Genomic DNA, 18557 nt, shown 5'->3' on the forward strand with positions numbered 1-18557 from the left:
GTGACAAATACATACTTTGCAATTTAATTTTGGTATTTTTCTAAATGGGATCCCATGTCTCCCAATCTCTGAACCCCAGCACTTGCTGCAAGGTACAAAATTCATGCTTAATACTGAAAAGAGAAGGGAAAAGGGGTTTTTTTAAAAAATATAATGAGAGAGAGAATTAAATACAAGACATAAGAGCTAATCAAGCTTTGCAAGCCTGAATAACAGTATTGTTCATGTTGTATTAGAAATGACGTTTCAGGACAAGGATGTAAAATTTACTCACAAGTTGGTCAGAAGTGAGTCGAAGTGTTTTTTTGTAACTGATTCCAGACAATAATGAGAGATGACTCGAGTTGGTTTGTAATGACCCAAGGTTTTGTTTGGCAGCTCTAGGGTCTTCATCACTTGAAGAAGATTCATCTTTTATTCTGGAACATTGAACACACAGAAAATGATGTTATCATGTCAGTAAATGCATCTCAGTATCCATTAAAAATACATTAACAGTGAGTCACCAAGTAAGTCATTGATTCTCTGCTCGTAAGTACTGTCTCACAGGAGGTCATTCACATCATGACTTTAAATATATCAATGAAGTGCCGCATTTTCATTCATGCATGTTCCCCATTATTCATACTTGGATTGCTCTAGCCATTCATTTGTCTATAAGCTAGTTTTCATTACTTAAATTTAACAGATGTAAATTAACATGCCATATTGACTCAAAAATCTTATAGCAGAAAAAAAAATACCCATTAGATACTGTAACTACAAAGATTCCTCAGTACTCAGAAGAAGAAAGAGGTGTTTGTTATGCTAGCATTCTCTTCCCCCCTTCCACTCTTCCTCCAAAGAATTTAGTGATTAATAAAGAAAAAATCCAGGTGATGGGAATTTTATTATAGAAAGTAACTCCTCCTCCTCTTTCAATGACCTACTTTAGATCATTGGATTATTCTTTTCCAGGATTTGCAGGATTACCCCATTCAGTATATGATGATGAGAAGTCATAAAACCTGAGCTCCTTTACACAATTCTGTTTAAATACGCATCAGTATAATGTGGGTTTTTTTCATGTTACAATCATTTCTTCAGAAATTTGTTAAGGATATTTTTCTTCAGAGAGAAAGTTTTCCTACAGCAAACAAATCTATCACCTTAGTTGGAAGGTAAAATAACCCTTCAGATCCCACAATCAGCATTTGGCCTCTTATTCCAGTCACACCTGGATGTTGTTTGACGTTAGGAATCTTGACTCAATATCAAGGTACCGCACGTCATGACTAGTAACTTTTAAAAGCCTATCTTATCCTTTGTAACATCGGATCTCAAAAGCTTTACTCAACATCCCACTTGTCGCATTTTGCTTGCAAGCAATAAATTCTTAATGACAGATTTCTAAGGTCAGTTAAAATTTAAACAAAGAACACCAATTACAGAATCTCGTCTGCTTGAAGTCTTAATCCCACTTTAAAGCTTATCTTTAAACAACCATGTAAGAAACAGACCTAAATGTCACTTGTCATCCCTAAAATCAGCCCTTCCGATTTATTCTGTGGCTCTCAAACTCAGAGAGGCAACTGAGATAACAGCTAGTCTCCTATAGAATGAGGAATCCTCCTTCCAGCACATTAGCCTGGATTGCAACTGCTGACCTCCAGGAAGAATGACAGCTAATGCCTTTTTGTTTCATAAAGGTGATCCTTGACCTTAACTTAATGAGCATAAAGCATATTTGAATCTGTTCCTTTTCAGCTCTAAAGTGCAGACAGCACACAGACAGGCTGTCTTTACAGTAAGACCTGTATGGACAGAAAAGGGGCAAGGTAGGAGAGCTGTCCCTAGCTAACTCATCCCTCCAAAGCTTCCCAAGCAAGTTAAAACTCATCTTATGGAACCCTCCTGAAGGAGAGATTCTGGCCATACAGTATGATTAGTTTGGAGCACAAGAAGGAAGAGACTTCTGCAATCCTTGAAAGAAGTAATAGAAAACCATGACTATTGCCTGTGAAAAGAACTCTGGAAAGCCTTAGGCCTCCACAAATATGCAGGAACAAATTAAGTTGTCAGGCCATAAATATAAGTAAATCAGAAATTTTAGCAACTAGGATCTGACAACAGCATAGGGTCATCTGTGATGTTCCCTTGAAAACTCTTAGAGAGATACATATAGCTTCAGAGAACTGCTCCAGTTATTGTTTCAAGGGGCTGGAATGTGTATCAGGGAGCTGCCAACCAAACCACAGAAACACCAGAGTGTACTCACAAGGTCTGCAACCCTGCCATGAGTAGAGCCTTCCTATCTGCACTTACTTGGTGCAATGAATAACACATAACATATTTCACTGACACAATATTTCTTTGTTCAAATATAAGAGGTAGCTTGCTTTCATTTTTAAATAGTAACTCCTGCTCATTTCAGGTAGAGATAATTTTGGGGGTACCTGTTTGCCATGCTCATCTGTGAAGAGTCTTCTCCAGTAAGTCCACTCCCACTCATACCTTGCTCTGGCTTTGTTTCCTGTAAAAATACAAGTATGAGAAGCTGTGCATCTCCTGTTGGGCAGAGAGCAAATGTTTTTAGAGAAATATCTGAAAACCAAATTCTGTCTTGTACAGATCTGGTAAAAATCAACAGCATGTTTGCTTCCTTTGCAAAGTAAACCTTCATGGTTTTCTTAAAGAATAAAGGCCGCACAAAGAACTAAAAATTGCAAATATAAAACTCAAAAGGAGAATTAAGATTTATTTTTGCATGGAAGAAGTACAGAAATATCAGATTTCACATCTAGTACTGTTGAAATTCTAGGATCAATCCCGTAACTACTCAGTTCATGCACCTCAAATAGCTAGATTTCACCTGAAAAAGCAAAGAATGACTCTGGAGAAGGGAAAAAGAAAAAATACAATTACCTTTCATAGAATCATTGAAATCTTTAATCCAATAAAACTTTCCAAACTGCTTTTACCCTGAGTGGATGCTAAGCTCTATCAATTTCACCCCATAAGATTTTTAAATAGTGAATGATTTTGAGACACACAAACAACAATAACACCTCCCCTTATCAATTTATAGCTGCCACAGCTCAAGAGGTAGCCAAATACTTCCACTCAGACATAAATTCTAAAAACTTCAAACTGTTAAAACTAAAATCTCATGCTCTGAAGCCCATACTCACAGATCAGTACAATGGTTATTTCGTGCAAGGCTAAAAAAAGTTCATCGACTGAGGCACAATCATAAAAATGTATTAGAAGTCATTTTCTCCCCTCAAGTACTAATACTTCAGTAGTATAAATTAATATGAAGAGGTTTTATTGGCCAACTTTAAAGATTAAATATGTCTAGACAGGAGATCAATATTTCATATAGAGTTTTGCTTTTTTCACTGTTCTTTTAATGTTCATCCATGACTTTAAGACTGTTACCACAAACTTTTAATGCTCAGAAAAGAAATTCAGAAAGACTTTAAAATTAATATATAGTCAGTTTTCCATCTGAGGTTTTGCTGAATTTTACAGCTCACACTACTCATAAATACATCTATTCTTCAACTATCAAAAGACAGCTGCAGAAAGGTAGGTAATCTGCACAGAAACATTAAATTAGTGGCACAGCTCTTGGATTCTAGGTTCCCAAACACAAATTTAATCCATTAGATAATACTCCCTCAGATTTGCATAATAAAAACAAATGCAGAATCAAAACACTGCAGGCAAATGTTTCAGGTAGGGTCTTATCCAAAGCTGTCTGAAGTCAAAAGAAGTCAGACTTTAGACTCTGTTTAAACATCTTTTAATGTGTATATCCTCAGTCAAATTGAATAATGAGTTACTCTCAGAAGCAAAGTTCTAAGGGACGAATACGGAGGTATCCAGCCTTCCCACTTCAATCAGAAGGAAACTCTGCTTGCTTCTTAAACTTACCTCTTTAATAGTGCTGTTCCTCCCTCGCCAGGAAAACCACCACCTTCCACCTTTTTTGGGCATCTTGTCCCTCATTATAGATTCCACAGTGGCCTGTGATAAATGGATGGTAACATAAAAAAAAACTAAAACAAAGGACAACCTGATATATGTAAATGAAAGAAAGTGCCAAATACACAATTTTAACTGATAATAAATAGAATAAAAGTAAACATACTGTCTGTGGACCATAAATTCTACTAAAGCAAAATCTAATGGTATCCAGAGCTGCTCTGAAGTAACTTAAGCATGAATACTTATGGTATTTTTAAAAGGAAAATGAAAAAGAGATAAAAGCAAAGAAGAAAAAAAAAGCATAAATAGATATTAGTATAATTTCTAGAATGGAGAACCTACTGTTTTTAAGTTGAAGTTATTTAGTGCAAATTATATTTTAAAAAAAAGAAAAATATCACTCCCTGAAGGAGCTCTCGTGCAAAACAGTAACAAACCCACATGCAAGACAGATATTCTCATTTAAAAATAACTAAAAAGTTCATATTTAATTACCAGTCTGGAAAAAAGCAAAGATGTTATTAGCATTTATGAGTTTAGTATGGTGCTATGAATTTGACTGACAATGTTAGAACTGTGTTTTTTTAAACCCAGGCTACTTTTCACTGGTTATGTATACTAGACTTCAGTAGAGAAAAGTTTCTTTCAATACTCGTAATGACTGGAGCCTTATGCATTGTAACAAGGAGAGCTGAATTTTTTCACTCAGAGAACAAGCAAAAGACAAAAGGGGAAAATACTACAGTAAAGGTGGCCACAGTGTTTGGTACATCCTGCAATAGCTTAGCTACTGGCTTTCTGGGATGATAGCCTCCACTGTAAGCAAAGTCATGAAAATAAAACTGGGACATTGATTAGTGATTTAAAAAAAAAAAAAAGATTCGAAGAACTCTTAGCAGTTGAGAGGGTTGAGTTCAGCTAGTGTATGGGACAATGCATCCCTTTTCTCAGTTTTTCAATAGGTTCTCTTCACTATACTGTCTAAAATATATGAGAAACGAAAGAATGATAGAGGAATAAAGTTGTGCAAGTAAGTTGACAACTTTTTAAACAAAAAAAGAAAAACAAGGACCAGATGGAGCTACTGAGAACTGAATGCCACTTGAGAACAATGGGTACAGTTTAAGGAGGTTCTCAAACATATGGACAACTTCAAGCAGATGTCTTATTGACTTTTAGTGAACTAATTCACATGCATACAATTAGACATGCATTTAAGGGTATTTTGCAGAACATGAGTAATTTTTTTGCAAAGACTCCAGTTTTCAATCACTTCATAGAGCCTGTTTTGATAAAGTATCTTAGTATTTCAATTCCTTAGTTCCATTATTACAGCAAATCAAAATTCTAATTAACAAGTCATTACAAAAACTAGTAGGATGACTGGTAGCGTAAATGAGTAATTTTAGTTTCAGAGGTACAGTTCAGCCAAGTAAACCTTCCCAGTCATACAGACTGTTCCAACTATATATACTGGCTTCTCCACTAAACTAAAATTGCACTGCCTAGAAAGTTATCAGCGTTCAGAATATAAGTTAACCATTAAAAAAAACAAACACTGAATTTCACACTCATAAAAGACTTTTCTTAACTGATAACCTATACAAATGGTATAACCACAATGGTGTTGAAAGAATTGCCATTTCCCTTAACAGAAAAATATTTCATACCAATTCTTTCCCTTTACCCATCGCAGGCAAAACCCAAAATATCTGGCTCAGGCATCAAAGTGTTTAATTAAAAATGCAGTTACCTTGCATTATCTGTATTGCTAATGAAGACCCAATAGGCACCTATCAAGGTCTGTGGAAGTGTCCAACGAATACAGAGTAGGATAACTATACACCTTCTGTAGGCATTTGATTTCCATGGGATGAATTCCACCTTTGATGATTACTAGAATATTTGCAGTAAAGCACAAAACATCTGGCTCTGTGACATCCTTGAAATTCAAGCCAGGTTTACCTGATGTTTGGGACTTTTAGAATCAATTTACTTTACATTGGGATGCTACAGCGCAGCTACGCACGACTGCATACGCAAGAAATGTGGCACTAAGAACGAACACTGGTACAGAATATTCTGGGCTGTGAATAAATTTTTATTCTGCATTCATGGCAATAGAGATAGCATTTGAATTCACATAGATTAAACCCAAAGACATGTGAAGTGCTGCAAATGGCAGAAGGAAAGTTTAAGTTCCAAAATTTACTAAATCTATGGCTAACCGCGACAAAAAATAGTGCCGGTGCCGATACTGCTTCTTTATATACATTTACAGCAGTGTGTATTTCTGTCCTGAGCATCTGTGTGGCACCAGGTCATGTAAAATTGGACTAAGTTCATCAATGCATTTAATATAAACCAACATATATAGCTGTCACATGGTTGTAGCTATCTGCACTGTCTACCTGAGTTGGTTATGAACAACCAACCAAGAAACAGAAAACTAGCAAGCTACAGGCCTTCCTTAGTAGTTAAAGTAGTTAAAGCTCACTCACCGACATTAAAATTCCTGGCCTCTATTTTTATTTGATAATATATGCTATATACAGATAAAATGGAAAGCAGTCACCAAGTATTCAGCTACAGCAAATACTAACATGGGTCAATATAATTTATGTTTACAATCCATATTACTGAAGGAAAACAGGAAGTTTTCCTTCTTCAAAATATTTGTAATGATCTTAGCTTAGCAAGTAAATACTATTCACAGACCAAATTTAGTCCTGCTTATTTAGCCTTTAGCATAAGCTAGATGAATGTTTATGTGTGGATAGATATTACTGATGTGCAGATTCTCTTGTATAACAACCCTCTTAATAAATAAATTATAATAATAATAAACGCCTTAATAAATGGCAGAACGTCACAACTCCTCTGACCAAACTTCATGTTCAATCTCACCTTTGGCAAAGGTTTCTGGAAAGCCTGCATTGCCAGCAGAAGGGGACCAGCTGTTGTCCAGTTGTAGTACCTGGGCATGCAACAGAGACAATTACTGCATTTTGTAATCCCAAGGTTCCAATTCACAATCTACCTAGTATTTATCATCTGGCAGGTTAAAGCCAAAGCCATGAAGCCTCTTTAGCACAGGTCAAACTCTGGCCTGCATCACTAATAGCAGACCCACCTTATTCCACAGTATGTTCACAGGTATTTATGGCATGTACTTTTCAAGGTGTGCAAGGGAAGCTAGGTCCTTAAGTAGAAGGGTATTTGTTGTACGTTCCTCATGTTGTTACTATACCTCATTATCACAGCATGAGCTACATTTTTCACAAGCTGTTTTCACTGTTTTTCCATCAAGGAACTACACAAAAGTTCAGGGCCGTAGTCTGTAGGTTATCAAATTTTTGCTATTATGTGCTGAATGTGGGTCAACTCTTGTTACAGACAGTAGGACAAATACAGTATTATCATCTGTCTGTCTAGGGAACCTGAAGCTCACATGACATCCAGAGAATATGACAGTGAGATCCTCACTAAGTACTCCACTCTTCTCAACATATCAGTAGGCAGGCAAACATTACCATCAAATTCAGAGAACTATGGCAGGGAAGCAGTAAATGACTCACCTCAGACCACAGAGAGGGTGGTATGAGGCCGTAACATACGCAGTACAAACTATCACATCAGGATGCACCAGGCATGTCAGATTTGTATGAGCAATGTCTATGACTAAGGGTAGCCTAACCTCTAAGTGCAGCACAATGCCATGATGTCTCCTCTACTCTGTAACACTGTATGCCAGGTGCAAGGAGCTCTCAAGTGAAAACATCCTCCAAAAAGCTGCATCTGGCATAGACCATAGTGCTGCACTGATGCCAGCAATATAAACAATGAAATAACATCTTAGCCTTGCAGAAATAGAAGTCTCATACTCGGTGGGCAAGTTTGACAAGTCTTGAAAAGCAATGCCTCCATAGAGGGATATTAGCAAAATATTCAGTATACACAGACAACCTGCTGGGTACAGAGTGCTTGCAAGCAGACTGCCATATCCCTGTAAAAATTATTCAAACTGGCTCAGGGCAAGCCTCAGGAAGTTCACATTCTGTTTCATTTTAGTCTGCCAATTGAGTGTGAACACTATTAGCATTTAATACTAGCTTCTTGAAATTCAAATTGTGTCAGTTAGCTGTAACAGGTCATCTGAAACTGCTCTTTACTCTCAATTTAAAGGAAGAAAGGTAACTAGAAGAGCCTGAATTCACTAGAGAGTTGACTCTCTCTGGATGAATCTAAGCTATGAACATTCAAAACCTGTTTTTCAGCTACAGTGAAACTGATCTAACACACTGAAGTCCCACAGAAGTGTTTTTGTTACAATAGCAAAATATTTTTTTCCTGAAATATACTTACTTATTTCCAATCTTAACCACAAGGTTAGGGTCGTCAATGATAGCAGGATTGTCCACAAACTGCTGATATGTTACTGCATGTTCTAAAAATTCTTCTGTGGGGGGAAAAAATTACATACATAAAGCATGCATGTATAGATGCCTGGGATGGGCCAACCTAAACCTCTTAGCATCTCTCAGACACATAGGTTTGACACATTGACACATTCGGGGTTGGCCCTTCATTACCAGGGTGCTAAGATTAACAGTAACATAGAAGCAAGATGTTCAGAGACTCTCAGTCTCAGAAGATGCTGAGGGTTTCTTTGTTAGCTGCTGGGTGTCTTTCCTGTTCAAAAAAAAGCTAAGTGAAAGCTCAGAGATGGAACTGTGAGGGAGGAAAACCAAGCTTCTAAGCAAGGCAGGGAAGTACTTTGTCATGCCTTTCACTGATGCTCTGTCCAAGTTAGGAGCAGGAACTGATGGACTCAATTTATGTGTAACTCATAGCCAGAAACTTAATTATTACTTGTAAGGCCTTCAGCAAAATGAAAATATTTATGAATAAACACCCTTTCCGCTGCCTGTGACTCCTTTCACAAAATCTATGTAATTCACAGGTGATCCAGATAACAAACACAATTCCAATAAATCACAGTATATTTGAAATGTTTTAATAACTAGCTTCTGAACAGCAATCAGTGTAGCATCAGTCTCATACAATTTTCAGAACTGCAGAAATCGTAAGTCTTAACACATTTATCTTCACATTATGCAGCTGGAAGTTTAAGGCACAGAGCACTGTAAATGATTTATCTAAAAGTCACACAAGAAATTGGAGGTAGAGCAGGAACTCAGGTTAAAGTTTCCAACTCCCCCTGCTAGTGTCCCCATTTACGGACCACCTTTTTCATTCCTGACACCAACAGCTGTGAATTTCCTAGCTTTATACTGCACCAAGTAGCAAAAGTACCATTAACAGTATTGTGATACAAAACGTAGTACTATCAGGAAATAAAAATACCAATAAAATACCTTCAAAAAATTTCGTATATAGTGAATCATTAAAATGTGTTAAAAATCATAAGTCCTATATGTCTCCTATTTTAAGTATGAAAAATTCTAGGAAACTTATCATTACAGAAAAGTATTTATCTTCTCAACACATTCTTGAGTACAGCCACAGGAGGGCACTGCTTCCTCGGTCTAGGATGCTAAAACTTGGCTGACAGCACATGCCTGTAATTCAGAAAGTCATTCTGTACCTTTGGTTATTTCTTTGTTGTCAGTAAGGCCTCCACAGAGAGAAATGGCAATGGAGGGCAAATCTCGAATTCCATCCGAGGTACTTTCAACTCCACTGTCAACACCTGAGCTCCCAACAGACTGCGGAGACTGGCTGGCAGACCGCAGCCCCATGTCGTTCGTGTTCTTGCATTGGACATTATCCCCACTGGAAAACAAAAATCAGGAATTCAGTCTTCATGTATTCATTCCCAAATTCGCTCCCTTCAACAAACACCATTTACATCTGACACACACTTAGGAAAAAAGAAAGAAAGAAAAAAAAAAATTTTGCTTGTTTAAATTTTAGGGCAAAAGCAAAGTAGTATAGGTCTCATGTACCCTCAAATATTAAGATTGTTTCTACTTACTCGCCTAAACTAGGCATGTATAATTATAGCTTCATTTATATATAAGAGATAGGAAAAATAAGACAATAAACTGTACAATCTTAGTAGACAAAATAATGCTACTATAAGCAGAGTTTATACTATTAGAACTGTTCCCACACAGGAACAAGAATAAACATATTAATTTATTATTTAATTTATATTAATTATATAAACTGATAGCTAAACCCAAAACAAAGGATGTGTATGTTTGCGTATTTGTATGCCATGTATATATAAATAAAATACTCTACATATAAACTACTAGGATTACAATTTTAAGAACCAATAAATCACTATACCCACTTAAAATCTGCGTATAGATGAGATCATTATTACAAAGTGCAGGCTCAAACTCTGCAATCCAGTCCAGATTTATATGAATGTATTTGAGAAAAGAATTTAATCCAACTTTTTTTCTCCATATTGCTAATCTTTCTCAGTTTTATTGAAATGCTAATATTACAACAGCTGAGTTTAAGCAAGCAAGAAAGAAAAATAAAATATGCCAGCTACTTTAGTTGTTGCTCAATGACTTTAGTCAAATGACTAGAGTAAGACATGGAAAGAGGACTATAAATGTTATGAGAGACTCTAATAAAGATCAGAACAAGTTGGAAATTATATGTTCAGAGTGCAATATTTTCATAAATCAATCTGTCATGCATCTTCCAAAAATTATTTTCTGACATTCATATTTATAAGTGATCACTCACAGAACAACAACATTGGAGCAATAATTTTGTGCTAATACTGTTAACAGTAAGATATGTTCTTCATGGTAATAAGCAAGGACATGGGGATAAAAATATCCCAAGGCCAATTGCTCTCCCAGGGCATGTGAATAACACTCACAAACATCAGTGTACGTTACATAACAACCCACAATCAATATATGATGCTTAATTGACCAAAACAGAAAATCTGTTTCAAGCACACTTCTCAGGCCCAAATACAGAGCCTTCCAAAAGCTCTAATATTCCTCTCTACAGAGCCTTATTTTCCTTCTGCCTTCACCTCTGCTTGGACTCTGAAAAAAAAAGGTCTTATCTGGTTGGCAATGAAGAGTTTGATCTAAATCTGGAAGGTGACAAGAGCTCTTTAAATAGTAAAAATATAAAGCAAAGGACTTATACTTCTTGGGGAAATAAAGTGCAGCAACTTCTGGATCCATGTCAGTGAGGTCATCTAAATAGACACCATCAGCACCAAGATGCCGGCTTCGTTTGTCTGTAAAGGATGGCACAAATAAGCCTATTAATAAGCATTTTCTGAGTAACAAGCCAGAACTGTTATTACTGTTTAACTATTCATTTTAAGACTGAGAAACCAGACAAGTTATAACAGTTTTTGAACTGTATTTGTATAAAAAGCCAAAAATTTCAAAACAAGTTGCTCATAAACATTGTTCAGACTTTGAATACACAAAATGGGATAGCAGAGGACTAGTTTTGAGATATGCTGAAGCCACCCTATCCCAGACAAAACCACTTGGAATTAGAAGTCAGTGGTCACTGTAGGAAAACAGCAAAAGGAAAACTTTCTGAGTATTTGCATAGGCCTGTTATCACAGTAAGGCAATCAGAGCATTTAATATCCAAGAACAGATCTTCAATCCCCCCTTGCAAAAGGGAAATAACACAACAGACTATACTATAGTTGCTAATACACTGTAACTGTCTTGTTAAGGAGACAACTCTCTGTTCAGCACATACAACTGATGTGTTGTGTGTGCACATGCACCATTGCAGGGGACAAGACAACCCTCCTAGGTCTTTCACTGATACCAACACACAGAGTCATCACTGTCCTGTTGTTGCTGGTACATCTAGACAAGTAAGCACTGTAAGGCCAAAATCCAATTTGGAATTCATTCTAAAACCCAGGACTTCTCACTGTCCCAGTTTCCAACATCAAACATCAGAAAAGCAATCAGAAGAAAAGTTATGTAAAAACTGAATAGTAAGCAGAGTAACACTGTCATTTTTGTCTTCAAAGACAGTGAATGCATGGGGAAGTAGCTAAGAAACTTGTATGTTTACTGATTAAAAAGCAGCTGCACAAACTAGGCTTATATAGGGCTTACATAATTATAAAGAATAGTCACAGCTCTAAAACATAATATTTGTAAGCAAATAAATTTCATGTGAAGATTGTTAATACTGACTATAAAATACCATGGATATAGAGCCCAGCCATTAAGAAGTAGAAAAGCAGACGGAGTTATACTTCACAAATTCAGGACGGGACATGTACCACACAGAACTGAAATTGCTCATGCAAAACAAAAGCACATTATTTTATGGCAGATCTGTTGTTCGTGCAAAAGAACAGCATTGTACTAGAGCAGAGAGGTTCCACAACTACCAGCAACACGTAACAACTCCGAATGTAGTCAGAGCAGGTGAAGCAACAGATCTACAGTGTGCTTGTACCAAAAAGTGAAATCTCTCAATCTGTCAAATACGGATGAATTTGGAGCAAGTTTTGCAGTCTTGCTCATATGCACAGAGCTACCAAAAAATCCCGAACCAAGGAGAATCTTCTATCTTACTACATGGCTCCTGTGAACAGCCTGCTGCACAGCTCAGGTTTTGAAGGTTCTTTCCAAAGCTTACTCCTTTCTAGATCTGAAAGTGCCTTCAGGGCACAGATTAATTTATATGGCAATGAGGTGCTTTATCACCAGGAAATTTAAAGACAAAAATCATACATATAAAAGTGCAGAATCAACAGCTTTACCTTTCTTTCTGGAAGGGGAATCTGTCTTGCCAGCTGGTTGGGCTGAGCAAGCTGCAGCTTGTTTTATTTCTTCACTGGCAGGCAACGGTGGTACAGCTGCTCCTGGAGACTCTGTCTCTGGCTTATTTGTCTCAGCTGGTAAGGGCTCACTTTCATCACCAGTTGCTGCATCTGCTTGTCCAAGGGCAGGTAGAGGAGACACAGTGTTAAACTCCTCTATAGGAGAACTTTGGATGACCCGAAAGTGAGTGCTTTCAGAAGGATTTACGTCCACCACACTAGGTTCCTTTGCTTTGAGCAGAGAACTGGCCTGTGAGGAAAAATAAACAGATTGCTACAAAAAAAAAAGCTCTTAAATGCAACAGCCAGAGTTTAACCTGTTTTGTTCACTCCGGTGAGATCAGACTCTCAAGGTAACTAACTACAGCAGAAAGCCACCACTAACTGAGGTGGAGATTACAGTGTAGTAAAGATTTCTCTGCTGTGTGTTTGCTTGCACAAAATTCATCTGTAACTTGCGGCCAGGAAAGATTTGCTCTGCAATGGGCTCTACAGTCTTCATTTCCCACTCACCTGCCCGGGAGCACATCACAGCTCCCACCCTGCCCTCCTCCCTTCCTGCACAAATCCTAGCTTTTCTTCGGATGGTAACCCTGACAAACGTGAGAAGGGAGCACAGACCGGAGTCCTTACACAATCAGGATGCTCTTGGAGACCAGGACAGGGGAACACTGTCATTCATCTATACCCCAGATTTAGATTTTAAATCGCTTCATAGGAACAATGCTAGATCTTCTCTAAGTGTGGGACAAGAGGTGTTCTTACAGAGGGGAGCTGAACTCTTACAGCAGCAGCTTTATAGCTGCTATAACCTTCACGTCATAGCACACAAAGATCAACAGCATCCAAAGCATAACTCCCAGTTCAGGTATGGCCAGACCAACTCTGAATAGCTTGGCTAGGGTCATAGGCAGGGACTTCAGTGGGAAAAGCCTCCAGGAATAAGATTTGCAATACCCACCAGGCTGTGTGACTGGGATAAAAATGAAACACCCAAATCTACTAACTGGAACCCTAAATTCTAGACTGGAAATGACAATTTGAAACTCCTGCCTGGACCTGTGCACTTGAATCAGTTCTATGTACAGAAAACAGCTCCCAATTTCTTGTAATATACATAAGGGGAAGAATAATGCAGAGGTGATGGGACAGCTCATCTTTGGCCTACTAAAGAAGAGGCCAGAGCTCTTCTGAAGGAATGAAGAGTTCTGGATTTCCATCCCTGCTTTTGTCACTAGCTACCACCAGTGAATTAAAGATAAATTATAATAGTGCCTTTATAATTCTGGTGCCACCACCAGCACACAGAAGTCTTCTTTCTGAGGAGGATACCCACTTCCCTGGCCTGCAAAGCAGGAATTTTGTTTCTTTATACTGTTCCTGACCCCATCATTCCTGCAGTCCTTTTTGCAGAGAATCCAACCCTCAGCAGAAGGGGCCAAACCCTGCACCTTCCCTGCCCCCATAGTTGCAGTATTTCACTGAAACCTGACCTTAATTTCTTGCACCCCAAAGCAGGTGTAAACCCTAAGTCTCCCCTTTCCTGTATGAATGCTCTGACTCCATAGCTATCATAAGGAGCTGACCTGCAGCGTATGCAGCTGCACATGGCTACTGTGCAGCATGGGAGACACTGCTGCTGGCACACTACAGATCCTGCCACCTAACTGGGCCAAACGGCTTCAGGCAGGAGACAGGCACCAAGACAGTCGGCTCAGCCAAGAGAACAGCACGTCTGGGCACACAGAGATACAGAACTGCAGGTGTTTCTGGATGCTTATGTACTCAAGCAACCGATTTTAATTTTTGTGAATCACACTGCAAATGCCAAGCACCTAATTTCCATCTAAGACCATTTATGAATTTCAATGATTTACCAAAGGACATTGGATTTTATCTTATATGTTATTTAAGCTTCTAACTTTTACAAGACTAGGTCTCAGGAACTTCCTTCATTTTCAACTGTGTATCATCAGTGTTGAGTACATCTATGGCACAAGGTACCTTCCTGTACCTCCTAAGGAGCAAGATGCAATTCTTACATAAAACATTGCAATTTTATGTAAAAACAGGATCGATTCCCTCTTCAGCAGTCTGCAATAAAATAAGCCTGCGCCCCATTAAAGCATACTAGATGCTAGCAGGAATTAAACAAATTATGCTGGATACCTTTGCAGCCTGGGGTAGCTCTCCCCATGCCCAGTGCATGTGGGGATTATTCTTCAGTCCACTTCTGTCCGTAGGTTTACTGACTAATTCCGAGTCACTCTGAGGAGTAGGAGGGCGTGAACCTGATGGGCTGAAGAAAAACAAACGAAAAATACTACAAAACCAAAAGTAACCACAATGCACTAAGCACTGATATCCACCAGCCCAAAGCATTGAAGATCTAAATTATCATTAGCCAACTGAAAGTGGAAAAGCATGGAAAAACAGTTTAAACAGTTCAGGAACCTCTTATACTGGCATTCAGAGGTCTCATCCATTTTTTTGTAAGTGCTGTCACAGAAAGAGCATTAAGAAGCTGAAAGAGATGGAACAAGAGCACTGGACCTCAACATTTCAGGATTTTTATTTTTCTGTGAGGCAAAAAGAGAGGGGATGGTAGCACCAGCAGTAGATGAATATGATGGGTGTGAAGTGCAGAAATTACTCACTCACGTCAACAAGACACTTTAACCTTACTAAGTAATAAATTAGTCTAAGGAATCCAGTTGATTACTTCCTTCTACTAACTTGTTCAGTTCTACCCTTAGATGCATGTTTATAGGGAAACCAACAGGAGAGCTATACAAAGAATTTGAGTTCTTCCAGTTCAAAAATATTTAACTGTTTGTTTTGCTGACTACTCAATATAAAATAGTCAATAATTAATTAGTAAATTATCAGTTTGTAGCATATTTTTAATGTGGTGAAGTCAATGCAATGTCAAGTCAACCATTAATAAATGATGATTCACTGATTTCGACAAAGGGAAAAATTGTGATTATCTACTCTGCCTTTCTGCATACCGCAAGTCATAGAATTTCACCCAGAACCCCCTCAACAAAGCCCATTATTTTTTGTCTGAACCATAGCATGTCTTTGGTATACTTGTGCAGTCCTGATTTAAAAACTACAAGCAACAAAAGAATCTACAACATTCCTAAATCAAAGGTCCAAACTGTGTTACCTTCACTCTCAAAAACAAAAGGCTTCCTACATTTAATACAAATTGTTCATGTTTGATTTATTCTTTACCTTCTTCTGGATAAACTGAACATTGAAACCAGTTTTGCTCTTTCAATGTAAGGCAGTTTTGTAGACCTAGATGGTAGGGAATTCATTGGTCACAGGAAAATAATTACTTCACGCTAACACAAAGCGGCTTTTAAAAAAAAATCTGTGAATTTCACATCTGAAAAAATAGAAACCTAACTATCTACATTATTCCTTGTTTTCATTTATGTTGCAGTAAGATATACTTTGAATATGGACAAATGCTATGACTTTTTAGCTAGAGATAATTAAGTTATCTAACTAAACTATAAAATTTATAAGCAAAACCGCTGTGGAAGATCTTTTTTGGTCCTAAGAGTTTCAAATTTTTATTAGTCCTTTAGTGTATAACCTACCATTTGACAGATGAAGGAATCAATACATGCAATTTAAAAAGTATTTTCAAGCTCTAAGGATTCAAGAAATGCCTGGTGGGTTTTTCAGCAACTTCTACATTTCCCAGTGACAAGTTTGTAGGATTTGCAGTTTTTTCCATGCATCTAGGGCCCATTGAAACCTTGGAGATCAGGAGCGTGGTCACTTCAGAAAATCTCAGCAAGAAACAATGCTTCTACTGCTGCTTTAAGCCCAAAATATCTAGATTTAAGGAAGTGTTGTCACTGCACGATTTAATCTGTGCACTACACACATATTAACCTTCAAAATACCTACTGCTTACTTAGAAAAATCTCCAGTCTGGGCTTTTGGGGTATGTTCAGCCCAGGTTCACTTATACAGCCAACCTGAAAGAATACAGGCATTGCTTCAGTTTGGGCTGGCACCTCTGCATTTTGCACTGATAACACCGATGGGGGAGGGGGGGACCTCACCTTTTCCACAATTTTCCCTGAAAATACAGTTCCCTTATACACACAACTGAGTGGGGAAGAAGCCCAGGCTGTTACTCAGCAACAAGAACCATGATGTATATTCCCAGACACACACATGCAAGTGCCAGAAATATGGCATTTGCATATGCGCGTATGTTAAAACAGGGAGAGTTCTGCTCTGAGAAGGCTCCTGCTGTGAAAGGCTGCCCGATGATCCAGGGCGAGCATCTAACCCCCAAAATATTACCCACTCTCCCAAAACAAAGCACACAAAACACACACTATGTACTGAAAATTCAACACAAGCACAATGGAGACATCTTAATTCTCATTCTGTAAATACTACTTTTCTACACAATAAAATAGAAGGATTTAGTAGTAACAAAATGTTAGATCTTCAGAATTCTTTTCAGTTGATTTCTCCTTATAGATTAGTGTACAAATGCTAATACAACCTCAGGGTACACCAAAATTATCACTGCAATGGCCTTTTAATTTTAAAGCCCCAAGACCAAATCAGACTCCAAATATGCATCCACAAGGCAAACAGGGGGCAAATTATTTTGTTTCTATAAAAGGATACTAAAGCATTCTCATTCCTTATATCATCTGGTACGTAAGCTGGGATTTTCTATGCCATCCACAAACATTAACACAGGGTTGGTGGCCTCCCAATGAGAGCTGGTTTTCCATTACAGAGAAATACCTTTACTTTTTTCTTCATATGCCATATTGTTGTTCAACACTCAATAGCTACTCTCGCCCACTAATATCCTTCTGGAACAGCAACAATAATCTCTGTAGTTTATGGATGCAGATGGCAATTATGTCTACTACAGTTCTGTTTGTATACTTCCTGTTTGTATAGTTCTGCTTCCATATGTAATGCCAGATGTCACCTCCTTTACCAGCACTGGGACTATTTTGGCTGCTATTCACTTCATACTATTGCCACCAAAGTAAAATTAGACTGAAGACTAATAAAGCTCACAATCACATTCCTTTAAATATTTTTAACTCAGGTCAAATTAAATCCTGAACTAATGTTATGCTTGCACTAAGGGTCAATAAGGCTGAATACCACGACAGTATCCTGCAAATGCATCCACAGATCAGACTCAAAATGGTTTCTTTATTCCTTACACCACCAAGACATTTGTCTTGGGTGGAACTATGCCTTGCAATTCCCCTGTCCTTAAGTTAGGCACTGACCCAGCCCAGCTGAAATTCTCTTGCCTTGCATAGATTGCCAAGATACTGCAGATCAAACTAGAGCCACCCATCCTGCCAACACTGCACAAGAAGAAAGGAAAATTTCAGTTCAGTCATTCAGATCAAGATATCTGATTCACATCCCATAAACGCTGAATATTTGTGTCACAGTCCTTTCTATTCCTTAACAGCTATGGCACTGGATTACATTAAGTGCAATCAAAGAATTAGGAACTTGGCCTGTAGTTGGAAGTTCTGCAATAGAAAACCATGCTGATCTTTGCAGTGTTTCCCACTGAAAGCAGAGAGCCCTGAGAAAGCAGCAATGTACCTGAGAAAAAGTCCTGTCTTGAGGCCAAATAAACTGAGAAAAGATAGGCAGAAGGAAAGAGGCCTACCTCACATACATGTCACAACAATAGCCGACAGCCTCTGAACCTCCTTTGAGGTGGCCATAATAGAGTTTC

General features: G+C 38.0%; 1 protein-coding gene across 3 annotated transcripts in view; it reads right to left on the reverse strand.

Annotated features, from left to right (window-relative positions):
- LPIN1 (lipin 1) overlaps positions 1-18557 on the reverse strand; it is an 85137-nt gene that overhangs the window by 16193 nt on the left and 50387 nt on the right. For all 3 annotated transcript variants that reach the window (XM_075049122.1, XM_075049121.1, XM_075049123.1), the window contains 9 exons: positions 14960-15089; positions 12731-13040; positions 11125-11218; positions 9581-9768; positions 8338-8431; positions 6880-6949; positions 3919-4011; positions 2436-2512; positions 275-419 (listed from right to left, as the gene is read on the reverse strand). In XM_075049122.1, the coding sequence (XP_074905223.1) occupies positions 275-419; positions 2436-2512; positions 3919-4011; positions 6880-6949; positions 8338-8431; positions 9581-9768; positions 11125-11218; positions 12731-13040; positions 14960-15089 (1201 nt within the window). The remainder of the gene's footprint in view (positions 1-274; positions 420-2435; positions 2513-3918; positions 4012-6879; positions 6950-8337; positions 8432-9580; positions 9769-11124; positions 11219-12730; positions 13041-14959; positions 15090-18557) is intronic.

Source organism: Buteo buteo, chromosome 17 (assembly GCF_964188355.1).
Source record: "Buteo buteo chromosome 17, bButBut1.hap1.1, whole genome shotgun sequence".
Lineage (NCBI taxonomy): Eukaryota > Metazoa > Chordata > Aves > Accipitriformes > Accipitridae > Buteo > Buteo buteo.